The 23794-nt window shown below is 42.9% G+C and overlaps 1 protein-coding gene across 1 annotated transcript in view; it reads left to right on the top strand.

Moving 5' to 3' along the window:
* The window catches only part of PKHD1 (PKHD1 ciliary IPT domain containing fibrocystin/polyductin), a 1769028-nt gene that overhangs the window by 1728744 nt on the left and 16490 nt on the right, over positions 1-23794 (top strand). The window contains exon 63 of the mRNA XM_078647366.1: positions 2048-2216. Within this exon, the coding sequence (XP_078503492.1) occupies positions 2048-2216 (169 nt within the window). The remainder of the gene's footprint in view (positions 1-2047; positions 2217-23794) is intronic.

Consider the following 23794-nt stretch of genomic DNA (forward strand, 5'->3'; position numbering starts at 1 on the left):
CTCACTGACACAATCGGGATATCCAATTTATGTTCAATAACATAAATACCGTCTAGAGTATTGTACAGCTCTCGTGTCACGACCTCAATCAAACAGGGCTCAATGAACTCCGCTACCCTCTCAGTGCAGCTAGATTGAAGAGCAACCGCCTTCATATGCCCCCAGTCATAGGCAGCTGCATCCATTTTCTTTTCCAGGTTTCGGAGGCTACGGCTCAAAAAAAGGTTGAGGTCACGGATAGCCACCATTATTCCTCCGAGCGTGAGTTCAGCACCGAACCGCTCCATGCGTTCCCCCACACAAGCTAGTTTTTGGTCCGGATGTGGAGACCCCGTACAGAGGACATATCTCCCCGGGTCATCAGCACAACCGTATTCGGGCGCCTCGGAGGAGCTGGTCCGAATCTCAGAATGATCCCTGTCAGGCGGCATGTCTCGCTCTCTGCTCCCGATCAGACACTGGGCTCTTAGAGACAGACCTCCCCAAACAGACTCCCCCAGTGGTTAGGAGCGAGAGCCCGTGATTCAATCCGCCTTCATGTCAGGAGAGATCGGAGCCTTGACCAGGATATATGCACGACCATCAGAGCGCACGTAGGACGGTTTCAGCCATTCAGCTGTCGAATTTCGTCAGTATTTCACTCCGCTTGCATCCACAGTGTAATTAAGTTACTCTATCACAGCGCCAGCAGTACGGTTATTTTATGGCGAGATGGGACCAAGTTACTCTTCCGCTCCGGTAGGCCGAGTCCACCCCAGTTTGATGTCCGATGTTATTCAACCAATAGCCGGGTGTACTCCTACTCGGGGTCCCGGCTCAAGCGCCGATGTGGGCCCCAAACTTCGAGACAACGTTTCTCCACATTCAGAGGTCATGGAACTGTCGGGGTTGCACGACACTGTACCATTTCAGTTCACATACACGAGAGCGTTGCATCGGCACAGGAGAACTGGCAGGATTTCGTAGCAGGATGAGGAGGCTTACGGAGCCAGGAGCCTAAGCAGCCATCTTGTTTGCTAGCTTGGCTCCTCCCCCTCTACTGGTCATTAAAGACCCGCTCCCTTGTTAAAGGCCCTCGCCTTCGACACAGGCCTTAAACGCTGGAGTGGGCCTTTAATGGCAGGTAGAGCCTGCTACATCGTACTCTAAGGCTATATTAGAACATAGGAATGTTGAGAGCTCCATTGAATACAATAGAGTGATCCAGGCTTCTAATGGCCTGTAGAAGCCCTGAGCTTCAACATTCCAATATTTGTTCACAGCTGTGGACAAAAGGCCTCTTGGAGCCCGAGAGGATTTCAATCCCCGTGGGATTTGTGAGGCCTTTGTTTTACAAATTAGAACATTCTGCCCTCTAGGGGTGGAATGTTCTAATAGCGTTAGAGCCTTTGGCTTGGGCCTTGAACACTGGAGTGGGCCTTTAATGGCCGGAACAGCGCAAAACTGCGGTCTCTAAGACTATATTAAAACATTGAAATGTTGAATGCTCCATTAAAGACAGTGGAGTAGCTCTGGGCTTATAATGGCTGGTATAAGCTCAGAGCTCCAACATTCTGTTTCTCTTCATGTTTCTCCCTTTCTAATTTAAAACATTCCACCCTTAGTGGGGGAAATGTTCTAATCAACGTATAGCCCTTCTGCCTCAGGCAATACCAATTGTTAAAGTCCCTAGAAAAATAGTGTATTTTCCTATGTTGTGTCATATGATTTTATGCATTTTTGATTCCAAGAATGTTCTGCGCAATTCAGGAATGAGGTATTTTGTTTTTTTTTCCTTTTCCTTTACTTTTCTTTTCTAGTGTCACCCTAAAATCCCAATCCTCTACCCTGCCAGTAGTCACCCATCTCTCACTTTTTTGAGTTATATACAGGGTGGTAATCGGGAAATCTCACACTCACAAACCCCCAATCATAGTGACCAAAATTTGCGCCATGGAGAAGCTGGATGGGTCAGGAAGTGTGGCAGCAATTTTCAGCCTTGACAAGCACTGATCCGCTCCACTGGAAGGTTGCTGTTTGTCCTCATGTCTTGTTTTGTTTTCCCTAGATGTAACCTTTTCTGGCTTCGTGAAGAGCTGTTCCAGCGACGACAATGATGTTTGCATCATGTCAAACCCCGAGAGCGTACAAGTCATGTTCCCGATAATAGCAGAAAGAACCACAATGTCACAGATAAAAGACGTGAATAAGTTCTTCTTCCACACCTCCCAACCATGGTACCGTATCCAGATATTTGTATGCTGTCTTACTTTCCTTCATAATTGTATTTTAATTACCCTCATAATTACAAAACCTGTGAAGCGACATAATTCATAACTTGCAACACAAGTGACTTGGAGAACTAATGTGGGACCCTTGGGACAAAGTACAACATTTGCATTTATAATGTGGTAAAAATGTTTAAAATCTTTTAAAAATAAGCAGTTTACCTACCCTCAAAAATCTCATAAGGAAGAGTTTACAAAGCTTTTTCAAGGCTTGAATATCAGTCTTCTGTCAGGAGAAAATCATAAATAATGTGTTTCTAAACAGCATTTGAGTAGATTTTAATTACATTATTAGCCCAGCAGCACAATTGTGTATGAACCTGGCATTAGGAGTGAGCACTACATCTCCTCCTGTTCTCATAGGTGTTCATGATAATTTGGGTGCATATTTTGAGGCATATTTACAATAAAGTGGCAAAGCGTGTCCTTAAGCCAAGAAGGCTAACGACCTGCTTCATCACTTTCGAAACGCAGGGCTGCACCCTATTTACTAGAATATGATGCAGCCCTGAGTTTTCCCCTGCGCTGGCGCTAACTTTAGCTGCCTAGCGCCAACGCAGGCACCCTTGCACCACAGTGCAAGGATGGCTGTGCTGAGGGGAAGATTCTTTATGTGCAGGACAGTCCACCTTCCTGCACATAAACAATCTTTAAATGCAGTTTTGTAACTTGTATGTGTGCTGCTTAATGCAAAACAACATTATTTTTTAAAACGATTGTTTATGTGCAGGAAGGGGGACCTTCTGCACATAAACAATCATAGGAAATGTGCTGTTTCTATGTGTGCTGCAAAAGGCAGCACACCTGGAAACATCAAAAACAAGTAGAAATAAAGCATTTCTCCTTGCTTCACCTGTTTAAGATCAGGTTTTCCCTGGTCTTAATTTTGGCGCTGCCTCCTATTTACGCCACCCTTGTAAATAGATGGCAGCATCAAAATCAATAAGTGTTGCGGTGGAAAGCCCACCACAACACCCACTGCCCACCCCTTTCACGCTATATACATTGTGAAAGGGTGCCTTACTTACAAGGCAGCGTTAAGCCATGTTAAGTGGCTTAATGCTGCCTTCTAAATAAGGTTTGGTCCCTATCGCCATCACAACGTTAGTGAAAGTGACACTGTGGTGGTGATAGGGGTTTGTAAATATGCCCCCTTGTTTGTTGCCATTTTAGGTTTGATTTGTAAAGACTCTTGTGACATTCATTAGAAACATATTCTATATAAAAAAATCTTCTACATACAGAAGGAGGCTTGTGTCAGCCCCCTTCAGCCATTGGCTTCTTTGGCTCTGCGATCTACAAGACATTAGCAATCACATCTTGGATCAGCCCACCAGTGGTGGCTCGTCCGCTAAGGCGGAGGAGCGTCACCCCTCTGCTTTCGGAGCAATGTAAAAAAATAGAATGATAATAACAGAAGTGATTTCTGTTATAATCATTTTTTTTCCCGGCAAGGTTCGGCAGAGCTTTTCTACCGTAACGTCCGGGAGGAGGAGTGGTTGCTGCACACTCCAAAGTGCTCGTGGCTGCTTGGACAGACCCCTTGGGGTCATCTAGCGTAGCACGAATTGTAGTTTTTTTTTCCTAATACTCAATTTAAATACTTCATGATCAATACATGATGTTGCAGATGGTCCCTAGCTAGAAGAACATACTTGAGGCATTCCATCACTTTTCTTGTGTCCACTCAGAAACTTCAAATTCATCATCTGTGTTCATTCTTGTGCCTCAGCTTCACTCATGAGCATTGTGTTCGAAGAGCTCCGCCTGTTTAACCTACACAAGTGCAGCCAGTCAGCAAACAGGTGCTTGAGGTTGAAAGCAGTAGCGGCTCCCCTGCATAGCAAGTGGGGAGGCATGTGGGTGAATAATAAAAAATATAAAAACACTTACCTACGGTTGTGCTGCTGGCCGCCGTCTTGGGGTTCTTCTGCTCCAGTCTCTGCACACTGCATAGGCTCCTAGATGCCTAATCAAGACACTGGTCTCATGAGAGCAGTGCTGTGATTGGTCTGAGCAGGCTTGTTTAACGCTCTGTCAGGTCCTAGGAGCCTGTGCGTTGACTCCACCTGGTTGTACAACACAGTTTAAGTGGAGATGGTTTAAAGTGCGCATGGCGGTTTGGCCAGCCTTAGACAGCTGGCCAAACTGTCATGCACACTTACAATGTGAAAACACTCCCCCTGCTCTCATCATGGCCCTGCCCCACCCAAACTTGGCTGTCTTTAGCAGAAAGAAAAATAAAATGATAATAAAATTGTTTATTGTAATTTTATTTTTCCTGTTTCCCTCTACTGCCTGGCTCCCAGCTAGGGGGTATGTTCTTCCGCCATTGCAGAGGAGCCGCCACTGGTTGAGAGCTCTCTTGCTAAGCTTGGACTTCTACATAGTTCAAATTGCGATTTTCAGCATTCTACGAGGGCAGCAACTGTATAATAGTGTCACACAAGACAAGCTCCCATTACATGTGCATCCTGAGCACTATTGCACCATGAATTAATTTCACAATGATGATGGACTTTCTGAGGGTGCTGCAAGTGTAAATTTGCATTAAGGGATTGCACTGTGCTGTCAAAGGGAACGCAGCAGATAGGGTGGTTGTGTGCTAGGAGTTCCTGCTAACGTGTGTACTTAAAGTATTTAAAAATTGTAGAACTTTGAAAAAGGTGTTGCTGTTATTGCTTTCTTTCTGTGTTTAACTATTTACACTGCGTTCCAGCATCATTTCCGACACCACACTAAGATGGCCGCCACAGGTGCTATGCACGTGTAATCAAAATGTTCTTCCATTTTGTGTGGCACTAGTGCTCTACTCTTTGCTCCACCCTTGGTGTGAGTAATATAAATGAAAGAAAAAGCCTGCCAGTATCAGGTGGCTGGCGCATTGTTACACAAAACTACTGTGCACACTTAGTATGCTTCTGGGGCATTTCGGTCTGTATTTTATTTGCTGTTATGGCAATATATTTAATAAGAGGCTAGCCTGATCAGATTTCAGCTGCACTTGTTTGATTTAAAGATAAGGTTAAATTCTGCTATCTATGTTTTTTAATGATGCACAGCTTTGAATTTTAAAGAGGTCTGCTCTGACTCCTTTGTTTCAGCACTGTTTTTTTCCGAGCTCTGCCAGGGTTTCTCACTTGGGTGTTAACTAAGTTAACAATCCCTGAATCTTTTTTAGAGAGCTAGTGATTCCAAGGCTTGCCATGCGAGGAAGTTTGCAACTGTGATTTAAATCTAAGGACCTGATTTAGAGTTTGGTAGACAGGCTATCACACATGCCAACAGACACGATTCAGGCGGGAAACTCCCAAATGTTTAAACCCAAAACGGCTTTATTTTGTTATGTTATGTTATGTTAAATGGGCTTATATAGCGCATGGCTGCCCCAGCAACGGGGCATCCCAGCGCTTGCGGACAACCAGACAGAAAGGGGATAGAGCACAGAAAGTGGCCTACTAATTGGACCCCGGAATAGAGGCAAACAGCCAGGTTTTAATACATTTCCGGAAGTGCCAGTGGTTTTGAGTGGCGCGTGCCTCAATAAGGATAGAATTCCAGAGGGCCGGGGCGAGGGACCTGAAAGAGCGGCCACCCGCTCTGCTCTTGCGTACTCTGATGGTCCGGGCGAGATGGAGATCAGCAGAACGCAAGGTTCGGGTGGGAACATAGGGTGTGCAGAGATCCTGTAGTATATGAGGGCCCTGGCCATGCAGAATTTTGTGGGTGAGGCAGAGGGTCTTAAATTCAATTCTCTGTTTCACCGGTAGCCAATGAAGCCGGCGAAGAAGGTGAGAAACATGGCAGTGTTTGGGAAGGGCAAAAAGGGTCCGAGCCGCGGCGTTCTGGGCTCTCGGAAGTCTCTTGACCACTGACTTGTTGACCCCCAGCAGGAGACCGTTGCAGTAGTCAAGGTGGGAGAGAACCAGGGACTGGACTATAACTTGGCGGGTGGGTGGTTCAAAAAAGCCCAGAATAGGTTTAATACAGCGTAGGCGCCCAAAGCAAGTGCCTGCGACCTTCTTAGCATGGAGCTCAAAGGACAGAGACTTATCCATTAGGACGCCCAAGTTCTTAACAGCCTCCTTAGGGATGAGGGGAGGGCCCAACGAAGGGGGCCACCACTGATGGTCCCACTTCTGAGAGTCACCTCCCAGCCAGAGTAGCTCCGTTTTAGAGGAGTTGAGCTGGAGATAATTCTCCGCCATCCAGTTAGAGATGGCCAGGATGTCTTCCTGAAGTTTAACCTGGTCAGGCGAGGTATCCTTGGGAAAAGTAAAAATGAGTTGCGTGTCGTCCGCGTAAGATATCATTTTGATCTTTCTTTCCCTGGCCAGAAGGGCCAGTGGGCGGACGTACACGTTGAACAAGGTGGGGCTAAGGGCAGATCCCTGAGGGACGCCGCATTCCCGGGGGATTCTGCTGGATGAGTATGGTGGGACATGGGTGTCTCTCACCTAAAAGTCCCTCTTTTTCAATGTAAGTCAACGGGGAAAATCATTCCCCTTATTTTTTGTTTCAAAATCTCCCTATTACCAGATTCAAAATGTTGACATATTTGGGTCATTCCATCACAGCATGATGTACATCCCGTCCGCCTTATTACTAGTGCCATAGGATATAATGCACTTATAATAAGCCAAATGGGTCATCCGTCATATTTGGGCCAGATTATCCCATCGACCAAACTCTAAACCAGGCCTTAAGTCACAATAGAAACAAGCATTGGCAATGCAAATAGGTCTGGCTTATTTATTTATTTAAGGAGTTTTATATAGCGCTAGCCTGACTTGAGGGTTTCGGAGTGCTTCACAACAGATTTTGAGCAAGATCCATACAATAAACAGTATTCTGACATATAAGTTTGGTAGTCCCAGTGTGCTGAGCAAGATCCATACAATAAACAGTATTCAGACATATAGGTTAGGAAGTCCAAGTGTGCTGAGCAGCATTGAGTTAGTACGTGAGTCCTGGGGTAACCTCGAACCTGCATGTTGTCTTGGGGTTGATACAATAAAGCAGGGTTCAACAAAATATGTTCGGAGATCCAAGTGTGCTGAGCAGCATTGAGGTCGTCCATGAGTCCTGAGATAACCTCATAGAGAGCACGTTGTCTTGGGGTTAAACCAATTCAGGGAGGGGGAGCAATTGGAATAGCAGGGAGGAGGAGAGTCTTAGAGTTACTATGTCAGGAAGAGATGAGCAACATTAAGGTAGTCCGTGAGTCCTGAGATAGCCTCTTAGTGTGCATGTTGTCTTGGGGTTGATACAATAAAGCAGGGTTCAACAAAATAGGTTCGGAGAGCCAAGTGTTCTGAGCAGCATTGAGGTTGTCCGTGAGTTCTGGGGTAACCTCATAGAGAGCACGTTGTCTTGGGGTTAAACCAATTAAGGAGGGAGGAGCAAATTGGAATAGCAGGGAGGAGGAAAGTCTTAGAGATACAATGTCAGGTAGAGATGTCAAGCAGGGAAAAGAGTATTGATGGGGTCTATCCATTCGGGAGGGAGCGGTTGAGGAAAAGGATTTTAAGTTGTTTTTTTAATTTTGTGAAAGTACCTTTGCGTATGAATGAAAGTGTATTTTGTAACACTGATAGGTTAAGGCACTCATTAAGCCATCATCTATGTACTGTCTCTCACTGTTGCTCTCATGCATCCATTCATCCATCCACTGACTCATTCTTGCATACAATCTCTGACACAACTGCAATAAAATGCACACAATCTCAACAATACATGCACTGTAAATTAAAAGAAAGCAAGTAGAAAAAAGAATACATGATGCTATGTAACCATGACAGGCTTATGCTTGCAATATCAAAACTAAACATAGCGGCATGTGATTGTCTTGTAGAAGTCTTGTAATCAGTCTATCCTTGTTTCAAAGTTCTAGCATGGCTGCCACATTTAGAGCCAACACATTGGCCATATTGGAATGGTAAAACAATGATACAGTATGGACAACAGCGTTCCATAATGGTCTCCTGGTTCAGAGGCAGTGGTCACGTGGGATACGGTGCACTGCTGATGAAATAAGCGGCAAACAAGTGACCCATTAGCACTGCCTGGAGAACTGTTGGATGGTCTTCAGAAATATTGAAATAAACCAAGGAGAAGCAAAGAAAAGAAAGGGGAACCATAAAAGAAAAAAATTGAAAGCTAAATGACTGGAGAACCAGCCCTGACACTGAAGTGCACTCCTTTTCAAGTAGATGTACACATGTGATCCTATAATTCACAGAACAAGAAACCAATGACAAAGGTGAACTGAACCAATACCCCATGCTGTATGCTATCATGAATGGAAGCAGAGTGTGGCTTTCACTTAAACAGACCAGTAGCATAACAGAGCTGAATCAAATTTATGTACCTATATGGATATATATTCATATATATGGTTGCAAGTAAGAGCAACCCCATCTGCTCCCGTCCGCGCCTGACCAGGGCCGGGGGCCAGTTATAATGCCCGTTCCCTGGTGTATACCTCAAAAGATTTTTATAATCTTTTTGTATGCAGCTACCAACCTGAGTCCTCAGTAGTCTTGGCATATTAAACCCGAACCCTCTGGATATTTCACACTCTAAACAGGCAAGGCCCATCATGACTGCTATTGATAATGCTTTTTCGGGGATCTCTAAGACTACTTGCTCGGCAGAGATTTTTTTCTGTTGTTTAATTAAATACATGCTTCCTTGTCAGGCATCAACTTGAATTATTCTCTCTTCTTGAATCAGATTCACCTGACATTCTACTCATTATTGAAACTTGGCTAATGTAGTAATCCACACCTGACATGTTAGCTGCCCCTCCTAGCAACTACTATATAATCAATGCCAACAGACCTCTGGGACAAAAAGGTGGTGGGGTTGCTGCAATAGTTAAAAAGCATCTTATTTTTGACCAAACGTACTTCTGTACCTATTCCAACAGTGGATAACATTGTAATTAAACTTGACTCCCCCACCCCCCTTGATAGGCATTCTTGTGTATAGACCCCCAAGCTACATACCTCAATTCCCCAAATTCCTAACTGACTCTCTGGCCTATCTGGTCATTGACTATGCAAAACTCCTACTTATTAGAGATTTTTAACTTTTGAGTGGATGAGGAGAATGGCGGCCTTATCTCTGTAGGTTTGACTGACATCGTAAGCAGCTTAAATTTCACTCAACAAGTGTACAACTCTACACACATTAAAAGTCAAACATTAGATCAAGTTTGGACCACAAACCTAAGCATAGTCAACCTGATGGTCTCTCCCTGTATATGGTTGGATCACTATTTGATCACATTTTCTATAAACAATCTAGCATACTCAAAATCCCCCCATGTGCCTGGGTACACTTTCTGAAAATTGGAACCTCGTCAATCTTAGTACCTTTCATGCTGTATTAGCAGCTACCTTATCATCCCACTCGGAAAACGCAGACATTTTGGAATACGCAATTTCGGATTGGCTAAAAGTAGCCAGCAACACTTTTGCCCCCTTCATAAATGTATACAAATGCATCGTCATGAGGCCTCTAAATGGTACACTGATGAATTAAGGAAAATAAAACTTGAATTGATCCAGAACAAATGTAACTGGCACAAGGCATACCTACCTGGAAAAAAGGACATCTACGTCTCACAGTTAAAAGCGTATAAATAATTAATCTGAGAGGCTAAATCCAGATATTTTCCCCCAAAAATTGTAAATTCTGAAAATGAATCCAAAGACATTTTTGGAATCGTTGCAGAGTTAGCTAACACAGATAGAGTAAAAGTCCAGATCGTTTCTACTCAAAACCTATGTGACAAGCTGTACACTTTTTTTATTGACAAAATAAAAACAATAAAAGATAGCATTTCTGCTGTCAGTGACATCTCACTGGAAGATACTAATTTTATGACATGCACGGCCTTCCCATTACTAAAGACCAACTTTTGGACTTGTTGTCCAAAGTTAAATTGGGATCACATGACTATATCTGTCTCCCTTGAATTCTAAAAAACATCTTCACACTTTCTCCAGACCCAGTGATGTCCTTACTCAGTCTATCTCTGAACAAGGGCATAATGCCCCCTGCTTTTAAGAAAGCAGTGGTAATCCCCCTACTAAAAAAACTGAGAGAGGTTCCTACCATGTTGAAAAGCTACCACCCCATATCTTTACTGCCCTATTTGGCCAAACTATTAGAGGTTCATGTTGCTCAACACCTGTGCTCCTTTTTGGAGGAGTCTGCCTTTCTGGATCTTCATCAAGTGGGATTTTGTCCCTCCCACTCGACTGAGACTGTCATTCTCTCGGTAGCTGATGACATAAGGGAAGCAGCAGGCATTGGTCCTCTTGGACATGTCTACAGCTTTTGATACAGTGGACCATATCCTTTTGGTCGACTGTATCAAGGCCCCAGGCCTGCAAGGTACAGCACTAGACTGAGTAGAATCCTTCCTATCTGATCTCTCTCAGTCAGTCCTTCTACTTCCCTTCTGCTCCAGAAGGATTCAGCTAAACTGTGGAGTACCTCAAGGCTCTGCGTTATCCCCCCACCTATTCAATGTTTATTTTCCCCCTTTTGTACGTGATCTACAAAAAAGGAGAGTGAAAATCTACAATTAAGCTTACAACACATAGCTGCTCTTCAAAATTGATAATTCCCCTGAATCTATAGAGCTTTTTCAGAATACAATGTTTTATATTACGGATTGGTTGAATAGCCATCAACTGAAATTTCGTATGGGGAAACATTAAATTGTGATCACTAACAACAGAATTCATAATTAGAATCCCCGCTTCTGACCTCTAGAGATGGGCTCACTTCCCACTTATAAAAAAGCATTAAAAAGCCTTGAAATTCAGATTGACGAGGTCGTCTCAATGAGGCTACAGATAGAAGCTGTGATTTCCTCCTCCACTTTTCAACTTCGTAAGCTCAAGAAAATCCGGTGCACTTTAAAAACTGTTCGTTTTCCTAATTATACTGTGTCCTGAGGCGGAAAGCCGGGACCTGCAATTAAACATTGGGAGCTAACTCTAAAAACAATATCAGGGTTTTTAAGGCATTTGCACTTCGCCACTCACCCGATTGTAGCCGAGTAAGGGCTACTCGGGGCCGCCATTTTGGGTGAGGAGAAGGTTGGTGGGCTAGCATACTAGCGCTAAGCCCCTCCCGCACTCCCACCCTTGATTGGATAAAATGGCATCCTTATACAGGAGGCGCAGCGGACGGGCGCAGCGGGGGCGCCGGCGGGGCGCCAAAGGCAAGCCCGTCTGCGCCCGTCCGCGACAGGCCGGGACCAGGGGCCACACCCCTTGCCCTATTACCTACAGTGGGTACTAGCCGCACTACCTCATATTCACAACTGCTCACTCTGCCTGTCAGCCGTGAGGGAAACGGCCAGCGTGTCGAGGCATTTCGCCGTGAGGGAAACGGCCAGCTTAACATCACCGCCAGAGGCCAGGGACCACATCCCCCAGCAGCCCCGGACCCACGGCACTCCTGTGACGCTCCTGCAGCGCCGGCTGGCGCTATAACAACGCAGAGCTCCTCCCGCCCCGCGGGACGCGCACGGGCAGCGCCGGGCTGAGCCCGGGCAGAGGGCGGGCCGTCTGTGGCCGTCAGTGGTCTATAGTGGTCGGGCGGGCCACCCCTTAACAACAACATCGCGACTGTGGTGAGTTCAATACCCGCCATCATGGAACCAGTAAATAGAGTTGTTGCCCAGGATGATTTTCCATTTCCTCCTCCTACATTCGAGTCCCTACTTGAAAATGCCCTTAATCTGGTCTCTAACGAAATCGCCGATACAGAAAAAAGAATGTCCTTGAGCTGTACCAACATCATTACACAGCCAATATCTTTGCCAACTAGTCCAAGATTTCCTTTATCACCAGCTGTTGTAATTAAAAAACCGGTATTGCCACCCTCATCCCCCCAGCCTCTATTGGCAGAGGCAGCCTCCACCATAACAATTGCTTCTCAGGAAGACGTAAATGTTATTGGAACTTTGGAAGCAAATAACAAACTGGGAGGGGAAAAGCGTAAAAGAGGTACAGCCAAGCCAAGCGCTAACAAAAGAAAACAACTGTCAAATAACAAGAGTCAGCCCACGCCACAGAGCCTGTGGAACAAACAAAAAACCTCTAGGGCACAAACTATTCATATCGACGATAAAGATGTAGCAAATGCGGATGAAATTCCCACCGCAACCACTAGTAATTCAAGGGGGAACTCTAATACGATATGGACACAAACCACACTAATGGGAGATAATTACACCATATCTAAACAAAATGGTAATCTTATAGAAACTATAGTTGATACTTTTTTTAATCGGTTAGAGAAGCAAATGATCAAACAGTTTAATAATGTTTTTAAAAGACTTGATAGATTAGAAAACCTGGTAAAAAATGAAGAGGTAAAAAGAAAGGGGACTGTTACTCTGGATCAAATTAGGGCAGATCGCCTGTTAAAAGAACTCGAGTCTGTCAGCAACACTCTATTGCTTGGAAAGCCGGAAGCCTCCCCCTTAGTGGGTGGGGGCCCTAGTAATCCTGGATCACTACCACTTATTGTACCATCCACCTCCCAACCCAGAGACACCAATGGCGGGAAGAATTTGGTGAAATCCACTCTACCTTCCAAATCCGTATCCCGCCCGTACCCCCAAAAGCAGCTCCTCCTGCCACTGTTAACTCAAAAATCATCAATCAGAACAAAGGTTCTATTCAGCAAACCACAGCAGAGAGGCTTACCTCTGTTAACAACAAAGGCACGGGGAAATCTGGGAATGGCAGGCCATTTAAACATCAAGGGCCTGCCCTGCATTTGCCACCTGATGTCTGCCCCTTTGTCCTGGTCCTTGCAGGAGTACCACCATTGAGGGAGGAACAGGGGGAATCGTGGGTCCAACTACGCAATAAATGTATCGATTGGCTAACCAAGCATAAAGGGGTCGGACATGATATCTCTGGAGAGATCTTATCAGCACGTAGGGTGTCCTGGGTTGGGCCATTATTCAAAGATAAAGAAGGTGATTGTATAGTTCTTAATTTTAAAAATCCGGGTACTGTAAGATTTTTACTTAACAGAAATAAGAACTGCTCCGGTATTTCCACCGTTGTAACTTTGTTACCCCTAAGCTTTTTCTACAGACCACCTCCAATGCAATTTCAGCCAGCTTCCTTTCCATTCAAGATGTTTAACAGATTTGCTCCCTTATCGGATTTGGACATGCTAGACTGACCATCAGTAATCAACCTAGACGAACCCTCGTTGGCACCCAATCTTGATCTATCTGATGTTGCACCACTTTCCCCGCAAACTGTTGTCAGCCAAAAATCTTCAGACCTAAGAACTAGTGTCCAGGATTCTGAACTATCTCTTGTAAGCTGGAACATAGCGGGTCTTAATTCAAAATTGAAAACCATAGAGTGGACAGATTGGGTCACTGTAAATTGTGATATACTGATGTTACAAGAGACTTGGTGCACGACCATGCCCACATTGGAGGGATTTAGTTGCTACAATTTAAAGGCATCCTCTTCATCTATGGGTCGCCCTAGTGGCGGCCTATCTATTTGGGTGAAAATAAAAACCGGGGTACAAACTAAATTGATCCCTACTCAGGGTAAATGTTTTATGGCCATAAAATACACTAATAGGATGAAACTATGTTTAATTAATTTTTATAATAATGATTTTGTCACCCGTCCTAATAATAATTTTTTGATTTTATTTAATTTTATTGATGAAATTATAGAGGGGCAGAAGCATGGGACCTTTGATGGCATTTGTATTGGAGGAGATTTTAATGCCCATATGTACCGCAACAACCCACCATGTAGAAACGGTGAGGAATTGAGAGACTACTTAGCCTCCCATGATTTAATGAATGCCATGGAAATAGCGGGCACACGAGAAAATGATATGCTGACACCCACATATATTGGCCAGGGTTGTGCTTCTACAATAGACTATATGTTCATCTCTCCCTCACTAAGTGACATAATTTTAAAAGCAGAGGTCATCTGTTCTGCATATAGTGATCACCATCCACTTAGAATATACTTTAAAAATTTGCAGAACATTAAGGATGCGTCGAGATTAGAAACTGTGGTACAAAATCTGGCAATATCTACTGATAGATTAAGACTGATATGGAAAGGGGTTGACAATAAAGATATTTTAGCAAGAGTCATCAATAAACATCCGATGCTAATCGAGATTTGTCTGTCCCATGATAGATTAGGCCATGACGTGGTTGTTTCCTTTAGTAATCTCTGTTTGGCTATCAAAAGAGAATCTTCGAAACCAGCACGGCCTAATAAAGATCATGGCCCCCGCTGGTTTGATTCTTCATGCTCTAGGGCTAACAGAGAACTGAGGGAGGCTCTAAAAACTAATCCAAGGGATCCCCTACTTGTAAGAGATCTAAGATCAAAGTATAAAACTATGTTACGTATTCGATCTGAGGCTCTAGTGATAGATCATTGGGAATCTCTTGCTCGTACCGCCACATTAAAAGATACAACGGGTTTTTGGAGAGAGGTCAAGTCTCTTAGATCTTTTGGTTCAAACATCAAACCAATTAACTGTAATATAACTGGAGAGGCGTGGGTGGAGCATTTTTCTAAAATCTATGCTACATCGGGGCCTCTTCCAGACATTGTCCCCCTATCCAAGACTGTCGGACCACTGAACATCTTACTATCCGAGGTCGAGGATGCCATATTTGAAAGCTCTAGTAATAAAGCACCCGGCCCGGATGGTCTCTCGATAGATCAAATTAAATCCGAAATTAATTTTTGGGCCCCTTTACTATGTAACTTATTCAACAATTTATCTGATAGTTCACTTCCTGAATCATGGTCAAATAGTGTTATCGTACCTATATTCAAAAAAGGCGATAGGATGGACCCTGCCTGTTATCGCCCGATTTCACTGATTGACAACACACTAAAGGTCCTTGGTAGGGTAATTTTTAATAGGATCAGGAACTGGGCAGACGATAATAATGTTTTACACTGCAGTCAACTAGGTTTTAGAAGTCATGAGGGCACCATTGAACAATGTCTTAATTTGAATCTGATTATGGCCAAGTACATTACTATAAAAAAATCACCGCTGTACCTAGGATTCATGGATTTAAGTTCTGCATTTGATTTTGTTAATCGTTCTAGTCTGTGGTCACTTTTGCTTAATTATGGTTTGGATGATTCTTTGGTGTATTTTCTTTCCTATTTACACAGGGATCTAAAGGCCAGAGTACGCATTAATAACGAGGGCGAAGTCTCAAATGATATTTTAATTAGCAGGGGAGTTAGACAGGGCTGCGTACTCGCCCCACTGCTTTTTATCTTATATATTAATGGATTGAGCAGCAGCTTGAGTAAGATCACTAAGGATGTACCAATTATAAATGGCTCCCCTATTACTGCCCTGCTCTATGCGGATGACGCAGTATTAATGGGGCGTACACCTAACGCTTTGCGAACTTTAATTTCTGGGTTTGTTGTTTTTATGTCTGATCTGGGTCTAAACACTAACTTTAAAAAATCATTTATTATGAACTGCGGACCCAAAAAATATAACATCACCTAAATTAAGTCAGGTGAAAACATCCTAAAATGCACTAGCACTTTTCCCTACTTAGGGCTGTTATTTTCTAATACTGGTTCGTGGCAGCCACATGTGGCCTATGCGAGAAATAAAATTGGTAAATCCATCAACTCAATCTTATCTCTCCGGCAACCTAAACAGGCTGATGTCACTACCCCTCTGCTAAACATCTATCGTACTCAATGCCAACCAACGGGGACTTACGGAGCAGAAGTGTGGGGCTATTCTAATAGTACGCCTGTTCAATTAGAGGAAAACAGATTCTGTAGGAGGGTTCTGGGGGGTGTCCCCTGCGCCCCAACATTTATCTGTCATAATGAGCTTAAGCTACTGTATATTGAGGATTTTATTCGATCTAGGCCCGCTCTCTTTTGGTTAAAAATATGGCTAAACCCAGCGGCATCTTTAACCCGCAGCATAATATCTGACTGCTTACAAAGTGAAAGATCTCACCTTGTACCCTGGTTAAAAGCCGTTGAGAATAGTCTGTTGAGCGTGGGCCAGGGTTCTCTGTTTAGCTCCCCTAACACTGTTGTTCATGCTCACAAGAACATTGTCAAACGGGCATTGCTTGACTTATATAAGGAGGAACGGATAAGATCTGAATTCTCTAAATCTGTAGTTACTAAATACTTGTCCTATGCTGAATCTGGGAATGATAATCCAAATACACCTCGTAGATATTTGTCACTAACAATAGGAAGATGGAATCGGAGCCTTTTGTTCCGATTCCGAGATGGAAGCATTGTAAATTTACTAAGCTTCCCCCTCGGCTATAATAAAAATATAGAACAGTTGGACTGTCCCTGTTCTGAGGGTGGGAAACAAAGTTTGCTACATTATTTTTTCTTCTGTGGCTTTTATAAATTATATACTCGCCAATACTTAATGCCGTACTTCCGCAAATATGACCAACGGGACTTTATTCAGGCAATGAGAACTTTACAAATGTTGCCTACAGTTGAGGCGATATGTATTGTGAGTTGTTTTCTTAAAGCCAGTGTGAGACCTAGGGCGAGTATATAATATGCCTGACGAACTTTAGTACTCTGTTACTTGATGCACATTTGTACTTTGCTATTATGATATAATTTGCACATAGTCTTTTTTACATGTATGGCTGGATGCAATGATTACTATAACGGAAAATATAAACTGTAATTTGCAATTAATATACTTGTATATTAGGATTTTGCACTTTTTTGATATATATGCTGCTTCAACTACTTTGGAAAATGTTTTTATTATAACAGTTTTTTAAATGCATGTTTTTATTTGTTTTTTTAACGTATTTTAACTGGTGTGTACTTTTATGGATGTTTTAATTCCGAATAAAGATCATTTGACTTGACTACCTCATATTCCAGCAGCGAGCTCAGGAGTCTCAACTGCTTAAGGGTAAATAAGAGTTCTGATTGTGCCCGAATGGGCCCACTTAATACTTTGGGCCCATTCTGTTGTCGGAATTGCCGATGGGGAAGTCACACAGGGACAGAAATCAGTTTGATAGATACCCCAAACTTGGCTCTTAAATGTATTTATCTCAATACTAGATCTCTACCCAAACACGCGATTAAGCTATGGGACATTTTGGCCAATGACAAACCTGATCTGGCTTTTATAACTGAGACCTGGCTTGACACCCACACTACTCCAGATATCGCGACAGCGCTCCCAGCGGAGTACAAAATTCTTAATTTGAATAGAACAAAGAAAAGAGGCGGAGGGGTAGCTTTGCTATTTAGGGAATCCCTCACCTGCAGACAAGAAGTTATCACACAGGCTAATAGCCATGAAGCAATGGCTTTTTCTGTTTCTATAAACACCAATATTTTATTTGGAGGAGTGATAATTTATAATCCCCCTGCCAGTACATTAGACTTCAGCGCCCAACTCTTTTCCCAAATTTTGCCGGTCTGTCTTAAAAATAAGAATATCCTGCTGATAGGGGACTTCAATGTTCATTTTGATAGTAGTAACAACCCCTCAACTAAACAGCTAGTGGAGGACATGGAAATTCTACAGCTGACACAAAGAATTAATCAGCCAACACACAGGGCAGGACACATTTTGGACCTCTTGTTTTCCAATATTGGAACTATCGACATTGACGAGATTAGACCTATGATATGGACTGACCATTCTCTGATCGCGTTCACCATCAACATGTTCACAAAACATTCCAAATCTTTAGTTTCAGCAGCAGCTCCCACAAGGAACTGGAAAAAAATTTTGGTAGGACAATTCCAGCAATATTTCACGTATGCACCAGCAGAGAAGACTAACATTCACGATGAAATAGAACAGCTACAGAATAACATCAGGAGCGCACTGGAACATTGCTCAGCCCCACACTTTAACCATAAACGTAGGGGCATAGTTTCAGAGAAATGGTATGGACCGGAACTGAAATCTCTTAAAAGGAGATGTACATATTGCGAACACAAATGGAGACTTACTAAAACCCAAGAAACGAGAGCCATAAACAAAAAAGAACTTGCGTTTTACAACAAAGCTATCAGGAAAACAAAGAAAGAATATTTCTCATGAAAGATAACAGAAAGTAAAAATTCATCGAAAGAACTATTTAAAATAGTCAAGGAGTTATGCAGCCCTGCCAGTCTTTCACTGGATTTTATTCCCTCACAGGAGGGCTGTAATAAAATTAATGAATACTTCTGTGACAAAATAGACACGATCTATGCCTCCTTCTCCAACACTGAATCGAAAAAGCCATATGCCCCTGTACCACCCCTAGCACAGGCTAGCTGTCCTAGATTTGGCCCATTCTCAGAGGAGGAGGTGGCCAATTCTATGTTGGAAGTAAAATCAGGCTCCCCACTGCACCCATGCCCGCACCATATTTTCTCACAATTAACACCAATAATTTGCCCGGCTGTAACCAAAGTTTTTAATTCCTCATTGAACTCTGCTGTAATCCCGAAGATCTGGAAAAGCGCCATAGTCACGCCCCTACTAAAAAAAGCAGGGTCTGATATCAACAATCCAGCTAACTATCGGCCTATCTCTCAATTACCATATCTGTCTAAAGTGATGGAGAAATTAGTCAACAAGCAGCTATCCAATTTCTTAGAAACCATTGATTTATTGGATACTTCCCAAACAGGGTTTCGGGCTAATAACTGTACCGAGACAACACTCCTGGCAGTGATGGACAATATAAGAACCAAGGTAGATCAGGGAAAAACAGTCGCCCTGATTTTACTGGATCTCTCGGCGGCATTTGATACCGTTCCACACCATCGACTCTTAGAAATTCTTGCAGCCAAGGGTATCCGGGAAAATGCGCTAGGGTGGCTACAGTCCTTTCTGCAAGACAGAACACAGTCAGTTCGGTTGGGTGATTTTGTTTCTCCTCCCCGGACTATTAAGTATGGGGTCCCACAGGGGGCCTCATTGAGTCCAACCCTTTTCAATGTGTTTGTCTCTTCACTTGCGGAGATAGGGAGAAAGTGGGGTGTCGAGATCTGTTCCTACGCGGACGACACCCAGCTGATGATCACATTGGATGAAGAAGATGACCCTAAGGATAGGCTATTGAACTGTTTAACTGAACTAGCCAACTGGATGCATAATCACTGCCTTAAGTTAAATGCAGATACATCCGAAGTACTGTTGTTTGGTAGACAAACACAGCTATGGGACAACAGCTGGTGGCCCACAACTCTGGGCACCGCTCCCAGTCCAGCTACAACGGCCAAGAATTTAGGCGTGACTTTGGATAACACCTTGAGCATGAAAGCCCATGTATCAACAATTTGTGGGAAAGGCTTTGCTATACTCAAGATACTCCGGCGAGTATTCCCATGGATCCCTATTGAGTGTAGGAAAATTCTGGTCCACTCCTTACTAATGAGCAGGCTGGATTATGGAAACTCGCTGTTCATGGGAATGGCTGACTACCTCTTTTCTAAACTACAACTTGTACAGAACGCTGCGGCGAAGGCCATTTGTAATAAGGAAAAGTATGACCCAGCCAAAAGCTGCCTGCGTGAGCTCCATTGGCTACCAATGAGGCAGAGAGCCACGTTTAAGCTGCTGTGCATAACGCACAAAGCTTTACACAATACTGGCCCTCACATTCTAAAAAATAAAATCAGTTTTTATGCCCCCTCTAGGAATCTGCGATCCCGCACAGCAGCAAGAGCTAGAAATACTAGTGTGAAAACAGCTAGGATGGGTGGACGGGCGTTTTCCCACCTTGCGGCAAATAGCTGGAACGAGTTGCCCATGGAGCTCAGATTAACCGACTACTATTTGTCCATCAGAAGGCAATTAAAAACATTTATTTTCCCTAAATCGACTAAACTATAACTGTGACCCTGTTATTTGCCAACTACCCACATCTGTCATGACAGCGCCGTGATATCCTATCTAGGATGATTGTTCGCGCTATACAAGTACCATTGACATTGACATTGACATTAGTGATGTTACTTAGGGCTGCCACAAGAAAGAAAAAGATGTTGCGGACAGTGCAAAACCAGGCAGGTTTGGTGTCCACCTAGACATTGCCATACTAAGCTCCTGATGAGAAAGATGCATTGGCTCTCAGATGCCCAGCGGACCATTTGTAAATTATTTTGGTTGTATTATTTTTAAATCACTCTATTGGAAAAGCTCAACTTTTGTGTCCTCCAGAGTTCAAAGCTACATTCCAAAACACAATCTCAGATCAGCCCATCACAACCTGTTAGCTGTCCCTAAGTTCAAAAAGAAGAGCTTGGGTGGTGCCAGATTTCTGTGATTGCCCGAATCTTTGGTATTCCTTTTCCTCGGACATAAGAACTACCACTGTTTATCCCAGACTTAGGACACTACTAAAAACCTGGGTTTTTAAACAAGCTTATAACTAGATGCACAACCCTGATGTTCTCCCCTATACTCAGCACCATAAAACCTTTTTGGTGTACGCGTGCTACACAAATGCTGTGTACCATAAATAACATATTATTTAATGATTTTCTTTGTTACAAGATCCTGACAGCCAGCTAAGAAGAGGTTATTTATTTATTTTATTATTTTATTTAAAACATTTATAAAGCGCAGACTGTCACCTTGCAGGTATCCTGGCGCTGAGAACAACTCTTTAAGACAAATGCAGTAGGAGATGAACAAATGAGTAATTGGCGTTTAGCATTTTGGATACAGCCAGGTTTTAATCCGTTTCCTAAAAGGGAGAAGTTATGTTATTTGGCAGGCATCCAGAGGCAGGCTGTTCCAGAGTTTTGATGCAGGAACCCTGAATGATCTTCCTCCTGTCCTGACTTTTTTAAATCTTGGAACTTTAACCAGAGAGGCTGTTGTGGATCTAAGGGCTCTGGTTGGAATGTACCATTCGAACAGAGATTGCAGAGGGGCGGGGCCAACTCCGTGCAGAGCCTTAAAAACAAGGCAGAGAGAACTCGCTGTTTCATAGGGAGCCAGTGAAGCTCAGCCATTGCTGCAGTAGCCGAGGATCTCCTAGGCCATCCCAGGGCCAGTTTGGCGGCAGCTGATTGAACTCTTTGGAGTCTGTCCAACAGTGCAGACGGAGCCTCAAGCAGCAGAGCATTACAATAGTCAAGGCGACTAAGAATGGTGCATCTGGCAATTAACGCCCGGGCCTGCAAGGGAAGGAGTGGGAGGATCTTGCGGAGTGGTTCTAGCAAGAAAAATAAGAGTGCAGATCTTCTTTCTTCAGGCTTTGTCAGCAACACCAAAATCCTTCTCTACATAGGTAATCTGTGACAATTTGTTTAACAACATAGGTTTTAATACAGAGAAATACCAATTCACCCCTAAATGCCTAGTGACTTTACCATGTGCTTTTTACAAGCAATATATCAGGCCTGCTTTGTTTGTCATAATGTTTCATAAAAATCAGATCAGGGCTAAGGTATCGAAAATATGTTTTCCTAGTAAACCAATCAGGCCTCCACCTGTTATCATTGGTTAGTGAGCATAACGAAATCAGCCCTATGGTGTTGGTTTTAAACCCTCCCACAAGGCAGCCATCAAGTATACGATAATACAATTACAAATATGTACACAAAGCAGATGTTAAAATAATATGAAATCCCACTACTATGCCAATCACCAACATCAAACCCTTGCCTCTTAAAGTAGTCTGCGAAGTTCCATGGAACAAAATATCTGCCTACAGGGTTTAGCACAGTGTAATAAAAAGTCACCCTCAAAAGCACGTTGTCTTTAAAACTTTTTTTTAACAATAAGTAGATCCGGCCTAGTGTCTTTGTTATAACATTTCATAATAAACAGATCAATTATCTAAAATGTGGCATGTCTTTTCCCAATGAACCGATGAGCCCGTTACCAATTGCTTTACACTTTTCCACATGCTGTTCATAATAAGTAAGTATGACCAACTTGGTTTGTCATTTTTTCCTTACAAAATGATTGTACCTAAGGAATCTGACATATGTTTTTCCAGTGTACTGATAAGGTCTCTTGTCTTTACTAATAGCTTAACACTTTATACAACACAGTCCTACTGAACTGCGCAACACTGGCAGCCATCATGCATAGGTTAAACTTACAAATATGTTCAAATATATAGTTGGCAAAAATATACCCCTGAACTCAGTAGGTCTAACAAAATAAGCACAGGATAATTCTCCTCCCAGTGTTTGTTAGCATGGGTGACCAACACTAAACCCTTTTTCTACTATGGTAATCTCTGAGATTACATGTAATCATATACCTTTCTACCACCTGTATCATGTGACATCAACCCCCTTTTAAAAACCTACTGAATTCCCAATATGCGCTTCACAATAAATAAAACAGACCTTCTCCCTTTGTAATAACATTTCGTAACAAACAGGCCAGACATATGGCATATGGCCTAACATTTCCCTGCATGATAATCAAACCTATAGCTTTTATCATTGGCATGTTTCCATAACCTTCTCAAGTACTGAATGTAAGCTTTACCTCATGTCAAGCATTAGGCATAAAGTCATAACATGGCAAGGTTGTAAACAATTACAGCTGGCACCGCAAAGTACTATCTCTTCTAACAGGGCTTAACAAGGATTCTCACAGTCTTATATACCCATGTTTTGTCAGAGGGGGTAACCAATGCCAAAAAAGCGGCCTTCTAAAATAGAATGTGAGATTCTATTTAATAAAAACACTGTCTGTAGACTTTAATTCAGATTAATAACAATGCACCCTTAAGTACCTATTGACTTTAACAAATGCTTTTCACAATTAATATGCCAGGCCGGCTGTCTTTATCATAACTTTTCATAATAAATAATCAAGGCCTATTTACGTTATCATTGCCATGTCACCAAAACCAGCTCAAGCCTAATGTACTGAGCATAAGCTTTCTATAAGGCAATGATCCGGCATACAGTCCTAAAAGTACAAATGTATACAAAAGTAGAGTTGACAAAGCAAAATACTGTCTACAAAGAGAGTCTAACAAGGATTATTATAGTGCATATCTCTGATCCGTGCAGTTTGTTCAGGTGAATCCCAAACATCAAACTCCTTGCCTAATATTGTAATCTGTGAAATTCCATGTAACAACATACCTGCCTACATTGCTTAACACTGTGTAATAACAGTCCATCCTTAATAGCATGTTTTCTTTAAAACTTGTTTTTCACAATAAGTAGATCAGGCCTAGTGGCTTTGTTAGAAAATTTCATAATAAACATATCAACTATCTGAAATGTGGCATGACTTTTCAAAAATGAACCGATGAGCCCTTTACCATTGGCTTTACACTATACCCAAGACTGACCAATTCAAGTGCACATAAACTGGCAACCACCATGCAATCAATTATACAATTACACATGGGTAAACAATGACAGCTTGCAAAACAATATACAACCCACTCAACAGGGCCTAACAAGAACAATTTATAGTGAAAACCCTCACAGTTT

This window comes from Lissotriton helveticus, chromosome 6 (assembly GCF_964261635.1).
Source record: "Lissotriton helveticus chromosome 6, aLisHel1.1, whole genome shotgun sequence".
Taxonomy (NCBI): Eukaryota; Metazoa; Chordata; class Amphibia; order Caudata; family Salamandridae; genus Lissotriton; species Lissotriton helveticus.